This window comes from Aspergillus mulundensis (genome assembly GCF_003369625.1).
Source record: "Aspergillus mulundensis strain DSM 5745 chromosome Unknown scaffold_13, whole genome shotgun sequence".
NCBI classification, from domain to species: Eukaryota; Fungi; Ascomycota; class Eurotiomycetes; order Eurotiales; family Aspergillaceae; genus Aspergillus; species Aspergillus mulundensis.
In genome coordinates this window covers 358885-374683 of record NW_020797901.1, presented here as the reverse complement: position 1 = coordinate 374683, position 15799 = coordinate 358885, and the positions used below count along the sequence as shown (strand labels likewise).

General features: G+C 50.9%; 5 protein-coding genes across 5 annotated transcripts; all 5 read left to right on the top strand.

Moving 5' to 3' along the window:
* Nucleotides 1-67: 67 nt before the first annotated feature.
* DSM5745_09718 (cytochrome P450) lies at nt 68-1849 on the top strand (the record flags this gene model as incomplete). Its single annotated transcript, XM_026751734.1, has 4 exons — nt 68-253; nt 301-749; nt 800-1184; nt 1232-1849. 4 exons carry the CDS (start codon nt 68-70, stop codon nt 1847-1849), a joined length of 1638 nt encoding a protein of 545 aa, XP_026599466.1.
* A 2099-nt stretch (nt 1850-3948) lies between these two features.
* Nucleotides 3949-6327, top strand: DSM5745_09717 (putative C6 transcription factor; the record flags this gene model as incomplete). The annotated part of the gene is made up of 2 exons (XM_026751733.1): nt 3949-4497; nt 4549-6327. The coding sequence occupies 2 exons, from the start codon at nt 3949-3951 to the stop codon at nt 6325-6327; spliced, it is 2328 nt and encodes a 775-aa protein (XP_026599465.1).
* Nucleotides 6328-6755: 428 nt separating this feature from the next.
* On the top strand, nt 6756-7776 carry DSM5745_09716 (uncharacterized protein; the record flags this gene model as incomplete). The annotated part of the gene is made up of 2 exons (XM_026751732.1): nt 6756-7139; nt 7195-7776. 2 exons carry the CDS (start codon nt 6756-6758, stop codon nt 7774-7776), a joined length of 966 nt encoding a protein of 321 aa, XP_026599464.1.
* Nucleotides 7777-8915: 1139 nt separating this feature from the next.
* DSM5745_09715 (putative ABC multidrug transporter) lies at nt 8916-13540 on the top strand (the record flags this gene model as incomplete). Its single annotated transcript, XM_026751731.1, has 6 exons — nt 8916-9373; nt 9425-10751; nt 10801-11614; nt 11663-12923; nt 12993-13335; nt 13397-13540. 6 exons carry the CDS (start codon nt 8916-8918, stop codon nt 13538-13540), a joined length of 4347 nt encoding a protein of 1448 aa, XP_026599463.1.
* Nucleotides 13541-13990: 450 nt separating this feature from the next.
* Nucleotides 13991-15560, top strand: pgxB (putative extracellular exo-polygalacturonase; the record flags this gene model as incomplete). Its single annotated transcript, XM_026751730.1, has 5 exons — nt 13991-14347; nt 14416-14583; nt 14640-14813; nt 14872-15117; nt 15171-15560. 5 exons carry the CDS (start codon nt 13991-13993, stop codon nt 15558-15560), a joined length of 1335 nt encoding a protein of 444 aa, XP_026599462.1.
* Nucleotides 15561-15799: the final 239 nt, after the last annotated feature.

The window sequence follows — 15799 nt, the reverse complement described above, 5'->3', positions numbered from 1 at the left end:
CATATATCGACCGAGGTTGCCTCGCTCGGCCACGGTCAACAAACTGAGATGAATGGCTGAGCCCACAATGATCCCTCTTCTCGCTTTCACCCTTGGGGAGGCCTTCCTCCTCCAGCGCTCTGTCTTCACAGATACACCATTTAGAACCGTAGCACTCGGCTCAGCCGCTGCCAATCTGGTTCTCCTGGCGATCTACAACCTTTGGATATGGCCGTTCTTTTTCGATCCATTGCGCCGGTTACCTTGTGCTCCGGTATGTACACGGTACCTAAACAGTAGCTGATATGCTAACTCGGCCAGGGTCACTTTAGCATGACCCGGTTCATCTTCGACAACCCGCGCGGGCGTCTTCCCCTTGAGTGGATGAAGACGGTGCCTAATGATGGGCTTATCTACTTTCGAGATCTGCTCAACCGAAGCCAGCTCCTGGCGACGAACCACCAGGCGCTGCTCGATATCATGAGTACGAATACCTATGATTTTGAGAAGCCCTGGCGAGCACGCGAGTTTCTGGCCCGCATCATCGGCTTTGGGCTTATTTTGAGTGAGGGGGCTGCGCACAAAAGGCAGCGCCGGGCGCTTACGCCGTCGTTCAATGTGAAGAACGTTCGTGCCCTCTACACACTCATGTGGGACAAGACCGACCAGCTTCTGGCGGAGCTGGACAAGGAAATCGGCCAGCATCCGATGGAAGAAACAAGTGCAGACAGTAGTGGTTGGGGCAAGGTCGAAATGAGTGTTTGGGCGAGGTGCTTTCACCCCCTTCAACTGTATCAACAGACAGTAGCTAACTGTGCAGTCGTCTCACCTTGGATATCATCGGTCCCGCGGCCATGGGCCGAGATTTCCGCACTCTTCAGAATGCTGAAAACAAAGTAGCCGATAGTTTCCTCGCCATTCTAGAGCCAACCACCGAGAAGATCGCCTTCCTAGCCATCAATTTCCTTCTTCCGCAATGGTTCGCTAAAAAGCTTCCGTGGCATCTAAATCAAGTCATTGACGAGGAAGTCGGTTACCTGCGTGATTTGTGCAAGGAAATTGTGCATGAAAAAAGAGCCGCCATGGCAGCCACCAAGGCCACGGCCGCCGAGCTGGAAGCCGATATTCTCGGGTCGATGATGCTAAGCGGCGACTTTACCGACGATGAGCTAGTAGACCAAATGCTCACCTTCCTTGCAGCAGGCGTACGTCCTCCCATCACCGAGTGCAATGCGAATGCTAACAACAACAGCACGAAACAACCGCTAGCGCCCTGACTTGGACCTGTTATCTCCTGACCCTCCACCCAGATGTCCAGGAACGTCTCCGCGCCGAGATCCGCGGCGCTATCCGCTTCTCTACCCGTCCAATCACATACTCCGACCTTGAGTCTCTCCCGCTCCTTAACGGTGTCTGCCAAGAAGTTCTCCGACTCTATCCCACGGTCCCCTCAACTCTCCGCGAAGCAGTCCGTGACACGACCGTGGCCGGAAAGCACGTACCTAAGGGAACGAAGCTCGTCCTATGTCCGTACGCGATCAACCGCTCGCCCGAGTTCTGGGGAGACGACGGTGATGAATTCCGCCCTGAGCGCTGGATCGATACGGATCCTGCGACTGGGGAGGCAACCGTGAACAATCACGGCGGCGCCGCAACTAATTATGCCCAGATCACGTTTTTGCATGGGCAGCGGAGTTGTATTGGGAAGGACTTTGCGCGTGCTGAGTTGAGGTGTGCTGTTGCCGGGGTTGTTGGGAGGTTTGAGTTTGCGATGCAGGATCCTAAGCAAGAGATCCATATCGCTGGCGCAGTGACGACGAAGCCTGTTGAAGGGATGCATTTGCGGATGAGAAGGGTAGAAGGGTGGTGATTCGGGCTTGTATATGAGGAACTTGAGCTGTATGTATTGTATATGACTTAACGATGAAAATAATATTCGATACGCGGGCTTTGTGAACGCAGGCGCATCCGCAGTGCGGATATATCGTAGGTTATACATGCCAGAAGCTCCACCGCACAGGCACTGGTATTGACAAGACCGATTCAGGAATCATACTATACCTGAAAAACCACGGGGCCGTGTGATATCCCCACCAGATAACATAGGCCGCGTCCAGGATCCAGAGAAGTGCCCTCCCGGGAAACCAGTCGGGGAAAGAGCGCTCAAAGATATGAGTCCTTACAACTTCCTGCGCGGCAACGTAGAAAGGTAAGAGAAAGAAGAATATCATCATCATGAAGACAGCAAACGGGTCTCTGATAACGGCATACGTCCCAGCGGCGTGTACAAAGCCTGAAAGTACGAACGAGAGAACCCCCACGAGTACTCTGCGCACAGCCGGAGAAGTTTGTCGAGGAATAAGGACTGTGGAAGTACTGATTAACGCCCGACGACACAGATCATGCCACAACTTGCCCCATATATCTAGTCAGACGGTCAGAATACTATGTTCGGGTAGTACCAGGGGAAATACCTTTCAGCCGAGCTCGGAAGATATATCTCCACGAGCCAAATATAGCTGGATACATCCATGGATCTCCGGCCAGTGTCGGCGAAACGACATACAGCCCGCCCACAGCGAGCAGGGCAACCACGGCACGGATGCCATCGACGAAGCCGTAGCAGGCTGCCCAGCACGCCGGGGGCAGAATAAATCGACGGACGAATCTCTCGCTCGCTTCTGGTGATATGTGGAGTTGAAAACCAAGATACTGCGATTCGAAATGCTGTAGGGCAGCCGAATTGACCAGAGAATGGAAACTTGTGCAGAGCTGCGGATATCTCCGCCCGAAAAACGTTCTATATGCGTCGAAGAGAAAGTATGCGACGACGAGCTTGAGGACCTCTTTGGCGAGGAAGGTGAGACGGCTTTGATGCGGACCTTTCAGGGCGTACTTGTCTGTTCCTCTGGCTGAATATTTTTCCTGAGTTGGGTGCGATACAGCCCCATTTTGAGCTGGAGGTCTCTTGCTTAGCTTCTCCAGCCGAGGTAGATACTTGTCCGAGCCGTGTGCCCACCCTATATTTCTTGGGTTAATCAACAGATCGCAAGTCCAAAAAAGCCGTTGGCAACTCAACGCCGGTGGCATTGGCTCCCAAACATATACCGGGGACGTGGTCGAATCATCGCGTATTTTGACCAGTCGTTCCAACTGCCTTGGCTGGTTGATGATGAGCAGCTCGACGGCGCGAAGAGTAAAAGCAACGGAAAGGAATGCGTTTGCATAGGTAATGATGGTGAAGGAGCTGGGCGGGTAAAGGATCGAAGCGATCACGCTGCATATAATGGTGGAAGAATACAATCCTCGCTTCAAGGACAGAGACAGTGGAATTTTTTCGTCGGCAAAAAGGAATGCGCCGACCAAAAGAATGGTTGACATTTCCCTGAGAAAGATGATGGAGAGAAGCTGTCACATAAACCTTGGGACATGATGACGCGGGGAAATCTTGCGGAGGCATTCGGAATATTACCTACCTAGGCCAGCTTGTCATCTTCATGTGGGAAGCCATTTTCTCAACGTTGTTTGACAGATGACACTGTCGCCTGTTCTTCCTGGTTTCAAAGTTCGAACAAGTATAACTATGCGCACATCCATGATAGGGTACCTCGTACATTTCAGGTCCCACGTGAAGATGATTGACTGGCATTGTGCGATCAGGATAGGGCGGCTCATCGGACCTGCCCAGGTGCGGTAAGTCCGAGGTCCGGTCGCTCGGAGTTAAGGCAAACGCACCATTCAGCTTCTGTAATGATTCATTCCGACCATGTCCGCGCGATGAAAATAAGACTACTGCCAATCGGCCAGTTAAATATCTGACATACCCCCATACGTCGTTCTCATCGTCCGCTGCGCTCTCAATTCTGTCCGTCTTCCCGCCTGCATCAGCCGAAAGTCACTACTTCAAATCACCTCCATTCTCAGTGAAGTTCTATACCCGCTAGTATATCTTGACTCTGTCTGGACATAATGGATGATGAACACGCCGAGTCATCAGCGCCACGGAGACGCAGACCAGCACTGTCCTGTACGATTTGCAGGCGTCGCAAGCTGAAGTGCGACCGATCGCTCCCCTGCGGCCAATGTAGCAAAAGCAAAACGCCGGACTTGTGCGTCTTCTCTGCACCAAAACCATCTTCGAGTGCTGCATCCGGCTCCATTATTGCGAGTTCATCCTCCGAGCAAAGACATGCACTGAGCGACGAAGCCAGCTCCGTGGGAAACGGACTTTATGTGTTTGACTCCAAGCATCGCGTTACCAAGCCTCGTGGGCGGCAAGATGAACTACAAGAACTGCGAAGTCGCGTGCAGATGCTGGAATTAGCTCTTGCTAGAGGCAATTCAGTTCAACCACCCGAAAGCTCAGCCTACGACTATGTGTCGGAGCGCGCAGTCCGACCGGGCCCAGATCCCATCTCGGATCAAGTACGGAATTTACCTGATAGAGCTTGCTTCCGTGGCAGAAACGGTCGCACACGTTATCACGGACGTTCTAGCCCGGACCTAACATTGACGTTCGTAAGTGACCAAATGGGGATCTTGGTGGTTGCCGCCTGCTAACCATAATAGCTCCATGACGTACTGGCGTTTCTTCAAGGCCGTAAGAAAGATCTCAAGGCTGAAGGCTCTGATTACCAAAGGATGAAAAAGTTCAGGTTTGAACTGAAGTCTCGCGAATCAGAATACCAGGGTGAGGTGAAGCGAGGAATGCCTGCCTCACTCAAGGAGATGCTCCCACCGCGGAATATCACAGATGAACTGCTGAACCTTTACCTAACGACATTTGAGACTACATATCGAGTCTTGCATGTTCCAAGCTTTCTCAAAGAATACGAGGCCTACTGGGCAGAGCCCGAGGCTGCTGACACAACCTTCATTGCAAAGCTGCTAGCATTGATGGCTGCAGCAAGTTGTTTTATTAGCTCTTCGACTACGGTCAATGGTAATGATACGTTACATGATGTTGCTGTCACTTGGATGCTCGGGATTCAATCCTGGATTGGGTCTTTGTTCATGAGTGCCACAGCCAAGTTTGACATTATGCAAATACAGTGTCTCTTAATGATTGCGCGACAAGCGCTGGCTGTCGACGGTGATGTCGTCTGGCTTACCTCAGGCTCACTCATTCATTCAGCCACGATAATGGGGATGCATCGAGATCCTACACGTTTCCCCAAGATGACACCATTTTGGGCGGAGATGCGTCGTCGGCTATGGGCCACGGTCTTGGAGCTAGATTTGCAAGCGTCCATTGATGTTGGGGTTCCGCCGTCCATTGACCCCGACCAGTATGACTGCGATCCGCCATCGAATTTGGATGATTCGGATCTCACCGAGGAAATGCTGGAGGCTCCTATGGCAAAGGATAGAACAATATTGACCCAGTCCAGCTTCCAGACTATGCTTTCTCAGTCATTTCCGTTACGGGTGCGCATCGCTAAGGCCGTGAACAGTTTGCAATTTACATTGCCATATGATGAAGCGTTGCGTCTTGGAGAAGATCTTGTGCGATCCATGAACGAGGCTCTGATACCGTTTCCTACTCCCGCCTCGGACGGGGTCGCATCCTTCGCGAGGTCGTTTATGCTCTTTCTGCTACACAGGTCGCTTCTCATTCTGCACCGGCCTTTCTCCTTGAGTATCTCTTTGTCACCCAAATATTCTTACTCCCGCAAGGTTTGTTTGGAGTCATCGTTGGAGATGCTTAACCAGTTCGAGTCACCGCTACCCAGCTTGCAGTCGTCTCGAACACCTTGCTTAGGGCATATTGGTGGTGGGATGTTCCGCGAAGAGTGTGCTCATGCTGCTACAACGCTCTGCATAGAGTTGTCTCTACAGTTTACAGAAGCAGGGTCAAACTCAGCACCTTCAATGCATAGTGGATCATTAAATGACATAGTTCGGTCCCAGCAGGAAGTCTTACTACATGTTCTGGAGCGAACTCAGGAAAATTTTGGCAGTCGGATATCTCCAAAAGGAAATGGCTGCAAGGTCTTCGTCTTCACGAGCATGGCCCTGGCGTCTATCAAAGCGCGGCTGAATGGCGATGATCCTTTGAAGAAAATCGAGGAGGCTGCGCTGCGAGCAGTGAAGACATGTCATCACGTCATCCGAGGTTTGCCTTATGAGGATTTCCAGGGTCAGCCTGAAAGCGACTTATCGGATGTTGGACCGTCCGCTATACACACACCCGACTTTGGCTCTTCGACATCTGAGTTCTCATTTGATCCCCTGTCGATGCTGACCAGCAACCCGAACGATTTCTCGCCTCTCGACTTCAACAACATGTTTGATCCCTCCTACTACAAGATACCGGAACTTTGGGACCCCAATTTCCTTGCGCTTTGAATGACGGATAAACGATACACATCAAATTAATCTGCAATGCCCCACGGGATGTCGTTCATGGCCATAAATTTGCGAGGATCGCGCAACGTCGCTCATCAAGTCGCCTTGCTGCAAGGTAGAAGGATCACGAAAACATTAGGTAAAACCTGTCGACGGCCACCGGGGTTATCTATACAGGCTACAGCAGGGTGTTTCCGCATTCTAGTTGACTGTCAATACTATGGCAATCAGACGGATTATCGAGTTCCAAGCTCGATTTCGATGTTACCCAGTGTCGTGTATACTTGAGCGACCTCAAAAGTGGACCGCTGTTCCGTATATCCGGATGACGTGGGAATGATACACCACGGCTTTAGCCAATACACATATATCCTCTAACATCATGGATTGCAAGGTCATCTCATATAGCTATATAGTATAATTAAAAGATGACAAAGATCGCACTCTTCGGCTCCAGTGGCCAGATCGGCCAGGCAATGCTACGAGCCCTTCTCAGCACAACCTTCCACGAGATCATCTCGATTGACCAGCCTGCTTCGGAAGACAAGGCAAAAGATATCGCTGTCGGCTCAGAAGATAAGAGGCGACTGAAGACTGTTGGGATGGATATACTGGAAGCAAGCACGGATGAAATAGCCTCGACCCTGGGCGGAGTAGAGGTTGTTGTCAGCGCTTTGAACGGGAAAGCCCTCACAACGCAAGGCAAAATCCAAGACGCAGCCGACAAGGCTGGCGTCAGGCGCTTTTTCCCTAGCGAATACGGCATGCACCATATCTACACGGATGAGAAAGGTCGTGGAATCCTACACCCTGTATGACCTTCTGCAAGCCCCCTACGAGGCAGACGAACGCTAACATAATATATAGACATGGAACATGAAAGAGGAGGCCATTTCCATAGCTCTCCATCATCCGGCCATCGCCGCAGGCAGAATGACCTACACGCTCATCGGCTGCGGCGACTTCTACAACCAGGACCGAGAGAAAGTCTGGTGCCCATGGACTCAGCGAGATGCGCCCTCTTATACCCTGCACATTCTAGGCGACGCCGATGCTAAGGTCGACTTCACACATATCAACGACCTCGCGGCATTCCTGGTGGCCACTATCGATAATCCCAGTGTCTCGGAAAATAAGTCGCTAAACATCGTGAGTGACCACTTAAGTTACAACGAGCTAGCGGCTCTCTTGGAGAAGTACTCGAAGAAGGAAGTGAGGAAGGTGGTATATCCGATTGAGGCTATGCACCGCGCTTGGAAGGATCCGCAGGATATTCCGGAAGAGGTCAAAGGAAAGAGCGCCTTTCCGGATGACTTTTGGATGCTCGTCAAGGGGATGCAGGGGTCAGGGCGGTTCTGGCGGCCACCGGGCCAGGTCCATAATGATCTGTTCCCGGATCTGAAGGTCATGACGTTCGAAAGATACTTCCAGAGCAGATTTACATCTTGATATCTCTAGCCTTGTACATACCTCTACCTAATGCACGCAGAGCATGATTGATGCTTCTATTTGCGAAAGGTGTATATAACTAAAAGAACTGTATAGACCTCTCTTCTATACCTATCAATCACGTGCCGGGCCCGCGGAGTCCGGACAAGCCGACTGGTCTTCTCCACTCCCGCGACCTTCCTCTTCCAATTCTTCTCCGGGGTTCTTCCAGCCTCTTGGTTCAAATTAATAATGGATCCTTCGGCGATATTTTGCCTATTTCCAGTATGGCGGCGCTCACAGCGCCAATCGCGAGAATCCTGAAAAAAAGAAAGCTGCCGGTTGCGCACGTTCCTTGATGATCTTAGGGTACCGTAGGTTCACCACCGCTAGGTTGTCTGCACCCCAGAGATTCCTATCGCGATAACAAGATTGAACTCAAAGCTGATCATAGATTTCCATAACCGCCTATCAAACATGTCCTTCCTATCGCACCTCCAGATCACCCATCTTCAGCATAGGCGCGTGCTGTGAAGAGGAAAAGTGGAAAACCCGTTCGCAGTGGGGCAGCCATGATCTTTGGTGGCCACCCTACCGTATCCTCAGTCGATGCCAATCAGCTCTCTTTCTTTTGCTCGCTAGTCCCTCCTCCCACATCATGCTCTGCTTCTTCCCTGGTACGCTAGAGAGACCCAAGCTCCAGACCGGAATGACCTCGGGCCTTCTCAGGCGACCTGCCAGAGGGGGAAAATGACACGCCGGATGTTCGAAAATTCTTATTGTCACCGTTTTTTCTTCGGCGCCAATCAGAGAGATCTGGCGAATTTGAAACCCTCAGCATGGGCACCTTTCCGACTCTGGCCCAGGTGGCGCCTCCACTGAGAAGCAGCCTTAAGACATCATTGCGTGCCTGTGCGGGCCTGATTCCATCCATGATCGATACGCAGTGTCAACATCTTGACTCACCATCTGCTTGTGCTTCTTGGCTTCCTGATTGATCTAGTGCATGTAGTATATCCGCTGGCTTCTGCCTGGCTCAACAACGTATATAACGAGCAACGCCTTTCAGTCTGTTGATCGTAAAGGTGCACATTAGTATATGCGTTCCAGTTGACAGCGAACTCCTTTTCCTCAGTCCCTCTTGGGCAAAGTAAGGTGCAATGCCTGCTCGTCTTCACTCTCGCCCGCAAGGTAATTCTACTCTCACTTCCTCACAGGACCCTGGGAACCAAGCAGACAGACCATCCTCTCCGCAGGTGAACTTGACATATGAAGATGAAGATGCCATTGCAGAAATCCACCGCACACTTACAAACAAAGGCCATGGCCACGACTACTCGGAGCCCCATTCCTCCTTCGACAAGTTTTTAGAGGCAGAACTTGAAGCAGGAAGGAAGAAGCCCAATCTCGGAGTAGGTTTCCAGTCACTTTCGACGTGGGGTGCGGGAGGAGAGCATGTCAATGTCAAGACGCTAGGAACCGCATTATGGCGAACTCTCACCTTCCAAGATGTCTATGAAGGGACGGTAAAGCCGTGGATGAAGAAGCCCGAGCCGGAGAGTGGACGTCAATTGATCTGCGATCTCACTGGGGTGGTTCGGAGTGGCGAGATAATGCTGTAAGTACAACCATTCTGTATGCACTTTATAATGCTGACCAATTCTCATAGCGTTCTGGGACGACCAGGGGCTGGCTGCTCGACATTCCTACGCACAGTCGCTGGCTACCACTCGTCTTTCCTTGGTGTGACTGGCTCAATTGATTATTCCGGCCTCAGCCTAGAAGATGTCAAAAAACACTACCGAGGTCAGGTTGCCTATGTCCCGGAAGATGATGTGCATTTTCCCACGCTCAATGTTCGGCAGACTTTGGAGTTTGCACTCCAGAGCAAGACGCCAAAAAGATATCATGATAGAATTCCACGGTACCTCGAAATCTATGGCAGAGTGTTCGGGATGGCGCACACCATGGATACATTAGTTGGAAACGAGTATATTCGAGGAGTGTCCGGTGGTGAACGCAAACGAATTTCGATCATCGAATCCCTGGCCACAGACTCATCAGTGATGTGCTGGGATAACTCGACCAGAGGCCTTGATGCGTCGTCCGCTCTGGACTATGCTCGGAGCTTGCGTATCATGACAGATACTTGCGGCAAAGCTACGTTGATGACCCTGTACCAAGCGTCTGATGCTATCTACGACCTGGTCGATAAGGTCCTGCTTATCGATGAAGGGCGAATGATCTATCAAGGGCCCGCCCATGAGGCAATGGCATACTTCCAAGATCTGGGATACGAGTGTGGAGAGATGCAAACTGTAAGCGACTTTCTGACCAGTGTCACTGTTCCAGAAAGAAGAAGATTCCGGCCAGGGTGGGAAATGCGCGCACCGAAAGGACCAATCGAGCTGGAACAAGCGTTCAGAAAAAGCGCTGCGTTCTCAAACATACAGCAGGAAGTACTGAGATATAACGATCAGGGCCTCAGTGGGAAAAGCCGAGCCGAATCGCATGCCGATACCGATTACGGAAGTGTGGAGGACATCAAGAAGGCGCTTCAAACCGACAAGTCTCGATTTGTTTCCTCCAAATCTCCATATACTATCTCCTTTTTCCGACAGATAATCCTGTGTGCGAGACGCCAAGGATGGCAGATCCGGGGTCACATGTCACCTCTGTACATCAAGATCATTTCCTCAGTGATATACGGGCTTCTTGTCGGTTCCATGTTCTATGACCAACCGCAAACGACAGATGGCATGTACAGTCGGGGAGGTGTGATCTTCTACTCGTCCATTCTCCTGGCTTGGCTCCAGATGTCCGAATTGGAAGAGGCAATGCAAGGCCGCGACATCCTTAGTCGGCAAAAGAAGTTTGCGTTTGTCCGGCCTAGTGCTGTATGCCTGGCTCGGGTTATTGCAGACATTTTCATCGCCGCCCTTCTTGCTTTCCTCTATCTGATCGTGGTCTATTTTCTGTCAGGATTGAAGTCTGACGTAAGTTTCCAAGAGACATGTGTACGTTTATGAGCTAACCATATTCCAGGCCGGTGCCTTTTTCATCGATTTCCTCTTTATCTATATGTGCACAATATCGTTGACGGCTCAATTCCGATTGTTTGCCGCCGCGTCTTCCAACTTCGAGGTTGCCCTTCGCTACACCGGATTCCTTGTCTTGCTCTGCATTGTTTTCGGAGGCTATGTGCTCTCTGTAGACAAGATGATGGCCGATGTCCCCTGGGTCGGCTGGATAGCCTACATCACACCAGCGCTATACACATACGAGGCAATGATGGCCGCAGAATTCCACAATCTGAATTTCACTTGCTCACCAGCCTCAGTTGTCCCCGCAGGACCAGGCTATACTGATGTTGTTTACCAGACATGTGCCCAGGCTGGAAGTCAAGTAGGCAGCACTATCGTGAACGGGGATGACTACTTGGCCGAGAAATACGGTTTCTATTTCAGTAATGTTTGGCGCAACTTCGGTATTCTCTGTCTATTCACCGTTGCTTTTGTCGCGGCTCAATGCGTTCTGAGTGAAATCATGGAATGGGAACCGGACAGTGCCGGACCAGTCCAGTACAAAAAGTCGCGGAAACACCTGAAAACTACCAACGGTGACGATGAAGAAGGGCGTCCTGTGCCTATTGATCTAACAGCGCCAGCATCGTCAAGTCTAGATGGCCAATCTGCGCAAGCTCTTACTGCAACCAAGTCGGCCTTCACTTGGGATAACCTCGAGCTATTTGTGCGAGTGAACAAGGAGGAGCGTAAGTTGTTAGATGGCGTTAGCGGATACTGTAGACCCGGTTCCCTCACTGCTTTGGTTGGAGCTTCTGGAGCTGGGAAATCAACATGTAAGTGACCCTAGCCCGTCTGGGTTTTGCATATTCTGACCCTTACAGTGTTGACTGCACTTACCCAAAGACAAACCTCCGGCGAACTCACGGGCACGATATATATTGACGGAAATCCTATCGACTCTTCATTCAAATCACGCATCGGCTACTGCGAACAAATGGATATCCATGATGAGAGCAGTACTATTCGCGAAGCCTTCGAGTTCTCTGCACTTCTTCGCCAGGATTCGGACGTACCTGATAGCGAGAAGTTGGCTTATGCAAGAACGGTCTTAGCGACATTGGACTTGGTTGACCTGCAGAACGCCATCATCGGCTCGTTAGATATCGAGAAGAGAAAGCGTGTGACTATCGGCGTTGAGCTTTGCGCAAGACCGGAACTGCTATTGTTCCTGGACGAGCCCACAAGTGGTCTAGACAGCCAGGCTGCGTCCAGTATCTGTGCGCTTCTAAGACGGCTCGCCGACCAGGGTCTGGCGATTTTATGTACCATCCACCAAGCCAACCAGGAACAGTTCGAGCTGTTCGATCGAGTACTGGCTCTAAGTCCTGGTGGTAAGACCTACTATTTTGGAGAAGTAGGGGAATCCGGGCGCTCTATCTTCGAGTACTTCACCAAATATGGTGAGAAACCTGAGAATGTCACCAATGCTGCCGATTACATTATTGAAGTTGTTGTTGGAGGTACAAAGAACACGGCGAGCAGTGTCGATTGGGCTGAAGTTTGGAACCAGTCTTTCGAAGCCCAGCAGGTCCAGCAGGAAATATCTGGGATCAGAAACATGAAGCGTGAGAGCTCGAATGTCGCTGCTGAACCACGCAGCATGCCCGCACTTCCTCGCCAGATTCTTTTCTTGACCCAAAGAACATTTCGGCAGTTCTGGAGAAGTCCCGAGTACCCATACTCTCGACTCTACGCTTCGTTCTTGCACGCCCTCATCAACGGTCTTACTTATCTCCAGATCTCTAATAGCGCCACAGACCTGCAGTCCAAGGCCTTCTCGTGCTTCTTGGTTCTGATGCTGGTACCTGAGTTCATCAATGCGATCAGTATGCGGTTCATCATGAACCGTGACCTGTGGCAGGCTCGAGAAGGGCCCAGCGGAGCATATGGATGGGTTGCGTTCTGCACTGCTCAGATTATCTGTGAAATACCGTACGCCATAATCAGTGCAGTGGTCTTCTTCGTCCTGTACTATTTCATTGTCGGGCTTCCTCTGGGATTCGCTGCGGGATACAGCTTCATTATGTTTTTCTTGTTTTTCCTGTTCGCAACTTCCTGGGGGCAATGGATCGCTGCCTTGAGGTGAGTCTTCCAACCAGCCTTACCCTGGCCTTCTCGCTATTAGTTCATGCTAACATCCGGATAACACAGTGCCGACTCAATGGTGGCAGCAACTCTAATGCCCTTCTTCATTATCATGTGCGAGTTGTTCAACGGTATTTTGCAACCTCACCAAAATATGCCTGTGTTCTGGGCGTACACTATGTACTACACGACACCCTTTACGTACTGGATTGGAGGCGTCTTGACATCAGTCCTCCGCGGCGTGCCAGTCATTTGTGATGAGAGCGAATTGACCGTGTTCCAAAGCCCTCTTAACATGACCTGTGGGGAGTATGCGGGCTCATGGCTTGCTGAAAAGGGCGTTGGGTATCTCTCCAACCCTGATAGTTCAGGGGAGTGCGGATACTGCGAGTATAGTTACGGAGATGATGTAAGATCCCTAGCCTTGAGTGCGTTCTGTTCCATCAGCGCGTTGCTAATACTGGTGCTAGTATCTCTCAACCATCGGACTTGACTCGTCCAAGATCTGGCCGTATTTTGGCATTTTCCTGGCGTTTGTAATCACCAACTACCTGATGGTATACCTGCTTTTCTATGTGAGGTCGGTGATGAAGCCATTCTGGCGACGTACATAATCTGCATCTGCCGAGCTGTGTATCTATTAGACAACGCTAATATATACTGCATTCTCATCAGGCATCTCAATTAATCGATTCAATATACCCTGTACCTTGCACAAGTTATTGTTGTTTGACCTGATTGGTGGGATTGAGTCTTGTTCTTCGGAGAAATTACGGCCAGGAGCTTCATGAGAGGATCATCGTGCCCCAGATCCGGGGTAGGATCTCCAATTTCAATTTCGAATGCAGCAACTGCCGCGTTTCATTTTCCGACGTCTAGAGACACTCAATGTCTTTTCCCCCACCAGTTGAGCTCTTGGATCTCCACCGGAAATGGCCATGGCCCATTACAGGCGGAGAAATTGCAGCACTGATGCGTGCGATGAGCTCACACAGCTCGCCTTATAAAAGCTCGATTTAGCAGAGCTGCTCCAGCTCAATTCAGAAGATCAACCACCAGATACCATGAAATTGAACTTCTTCCCTCTCGTCGCGCTCTGCGCAACCACCGCCAGCAGTCTTGCTTTCGATTCGTTCGCTAGCCAACCAGCAGGCGCAAACGTATACTCCGTCAAGGATGTAGCGGAGCTCAGAAGAATCGGCGCACACAACCATCCAAAGCACCATGACCGACGGACGGTGACAATACGCCACTCACACAACGATACTGACGACATCTCAGCTGACTTTCTCTGGGGCTTGCGTCGCGCGAATCATGGTGGACGGTTGCTTCTGAAGAAGGGGAAGAAGTATGTTATTGGGCGGAAGCTTGATCTCACATTTTTGGATAATGTCGAGGTGCAGCTAGACGGGGAGTTGAAGGTATGATTCTCTCAGAGCGTGCTGTGTGTACTCATTAGCGAATCGCCGATGCTAATGTGGCGTCCCAGTTTACCGACGACGTAGAGTACTGGCAAGAAAACAACTTTTACTATGACTTCCAGAAGTCGATTTCCTTTTGGCGATGGGGAGGCCGCGATGTCAGCATTTTTGGAAGCGGGACGCTGAATGGGAATGGACAGCGGTGGTATAATGAATTTGCTGGGCAGGAGATTCTGGTATTGTTCAATTCCTTCTTTTCTGTCTGGGCGACGATGGAGCTAATGGGTTGAAGGATCCTGACAACACGTACTACCGACCCATCCTCTTCGTGGCGGAAAACGCAACGCGTCTCTCCGTGGAAGGCATCACGGAGCTCAACTCGCCATGCTGGACGAACTTCCTCGTTGACAGCAAGGATATTTCGTTCGATGGCGTCTTCATCAATGCCTATTCAACGAACGCCTCGGTACGTCTCCAGGCTTCGATTTCTTCCAGAGATACATATGACTGATCATACCTGATAGGCTGAACCGAAGAACACCGACGGGTTCGACTCACTCAGAGTGAACGGGCTGTCCGTTACCAACTCCCGCGTTGACATCGGTGACGACTGCTTCTCTCCCAAACCCAACACCACCAACATCTTCGTGCAAAACCTGTGGTGTAATAACACCCATGGCGTTTCCATGGGAAGTATCGGGCAGTACCCTGGCGTCGTGGATATCATCGAGCATGCGTACATCGAGAATGTCACGCTCCTCAATGGCGAGGTATGTGAAGCCCCCAACCTGCTGCCAGTGCCTACTAAGCCTAACAATTGCAGAACGGCGCGCGTCTTAAAGCTTGGGCCGGCGAAGGAGTCGGCTTGGGGAGGATCAACAACATCACGTACAAGAACATCCACGTGGAGAACACCGATTACCCCGTCGTTTTAGACTCATGCTACTTCAACATCGCGGCAGACGAGTGCGCGGCCTACCCGTCGCAGGTCAATGTGACGGACATCACATTCGAGAATGTGTATGGGACATCGTCGGGTGCTGAGGGGGATGTTGTTGCTGAGATTATCTGTTCGCCAAATGCGGTCTGTGAGGGCATCGCACTGAAAGATATCCATGTCAAAACGCCAGAGGGACAAGAGGGTATTGTTGTGTGTGAAGGGGTCTCTGGGGGAGTTGGAGTCGAGTGTCAGGCTGCTTCAGATTCTGAGTAGGCTGCTGTGTTAGTGGTTGCGTGAAGACTTATCAACAATGGTTCTCTAATAAATGTTACCTTCTCCAACCCTTTACTACTCAGAGCTTGGGGTGTGGACACTCATGGATCCTGATGTTGGCTACAATCAAAAGCTGGTCTGGTTGTGAAATACCTAAACCTTGGCCGGTAGCAGGGAGTCTGAATTTGACCAGGCATGCTGAAGCAGTTGAAGTTTGGTAGAGGGCGTGATATAGTAAT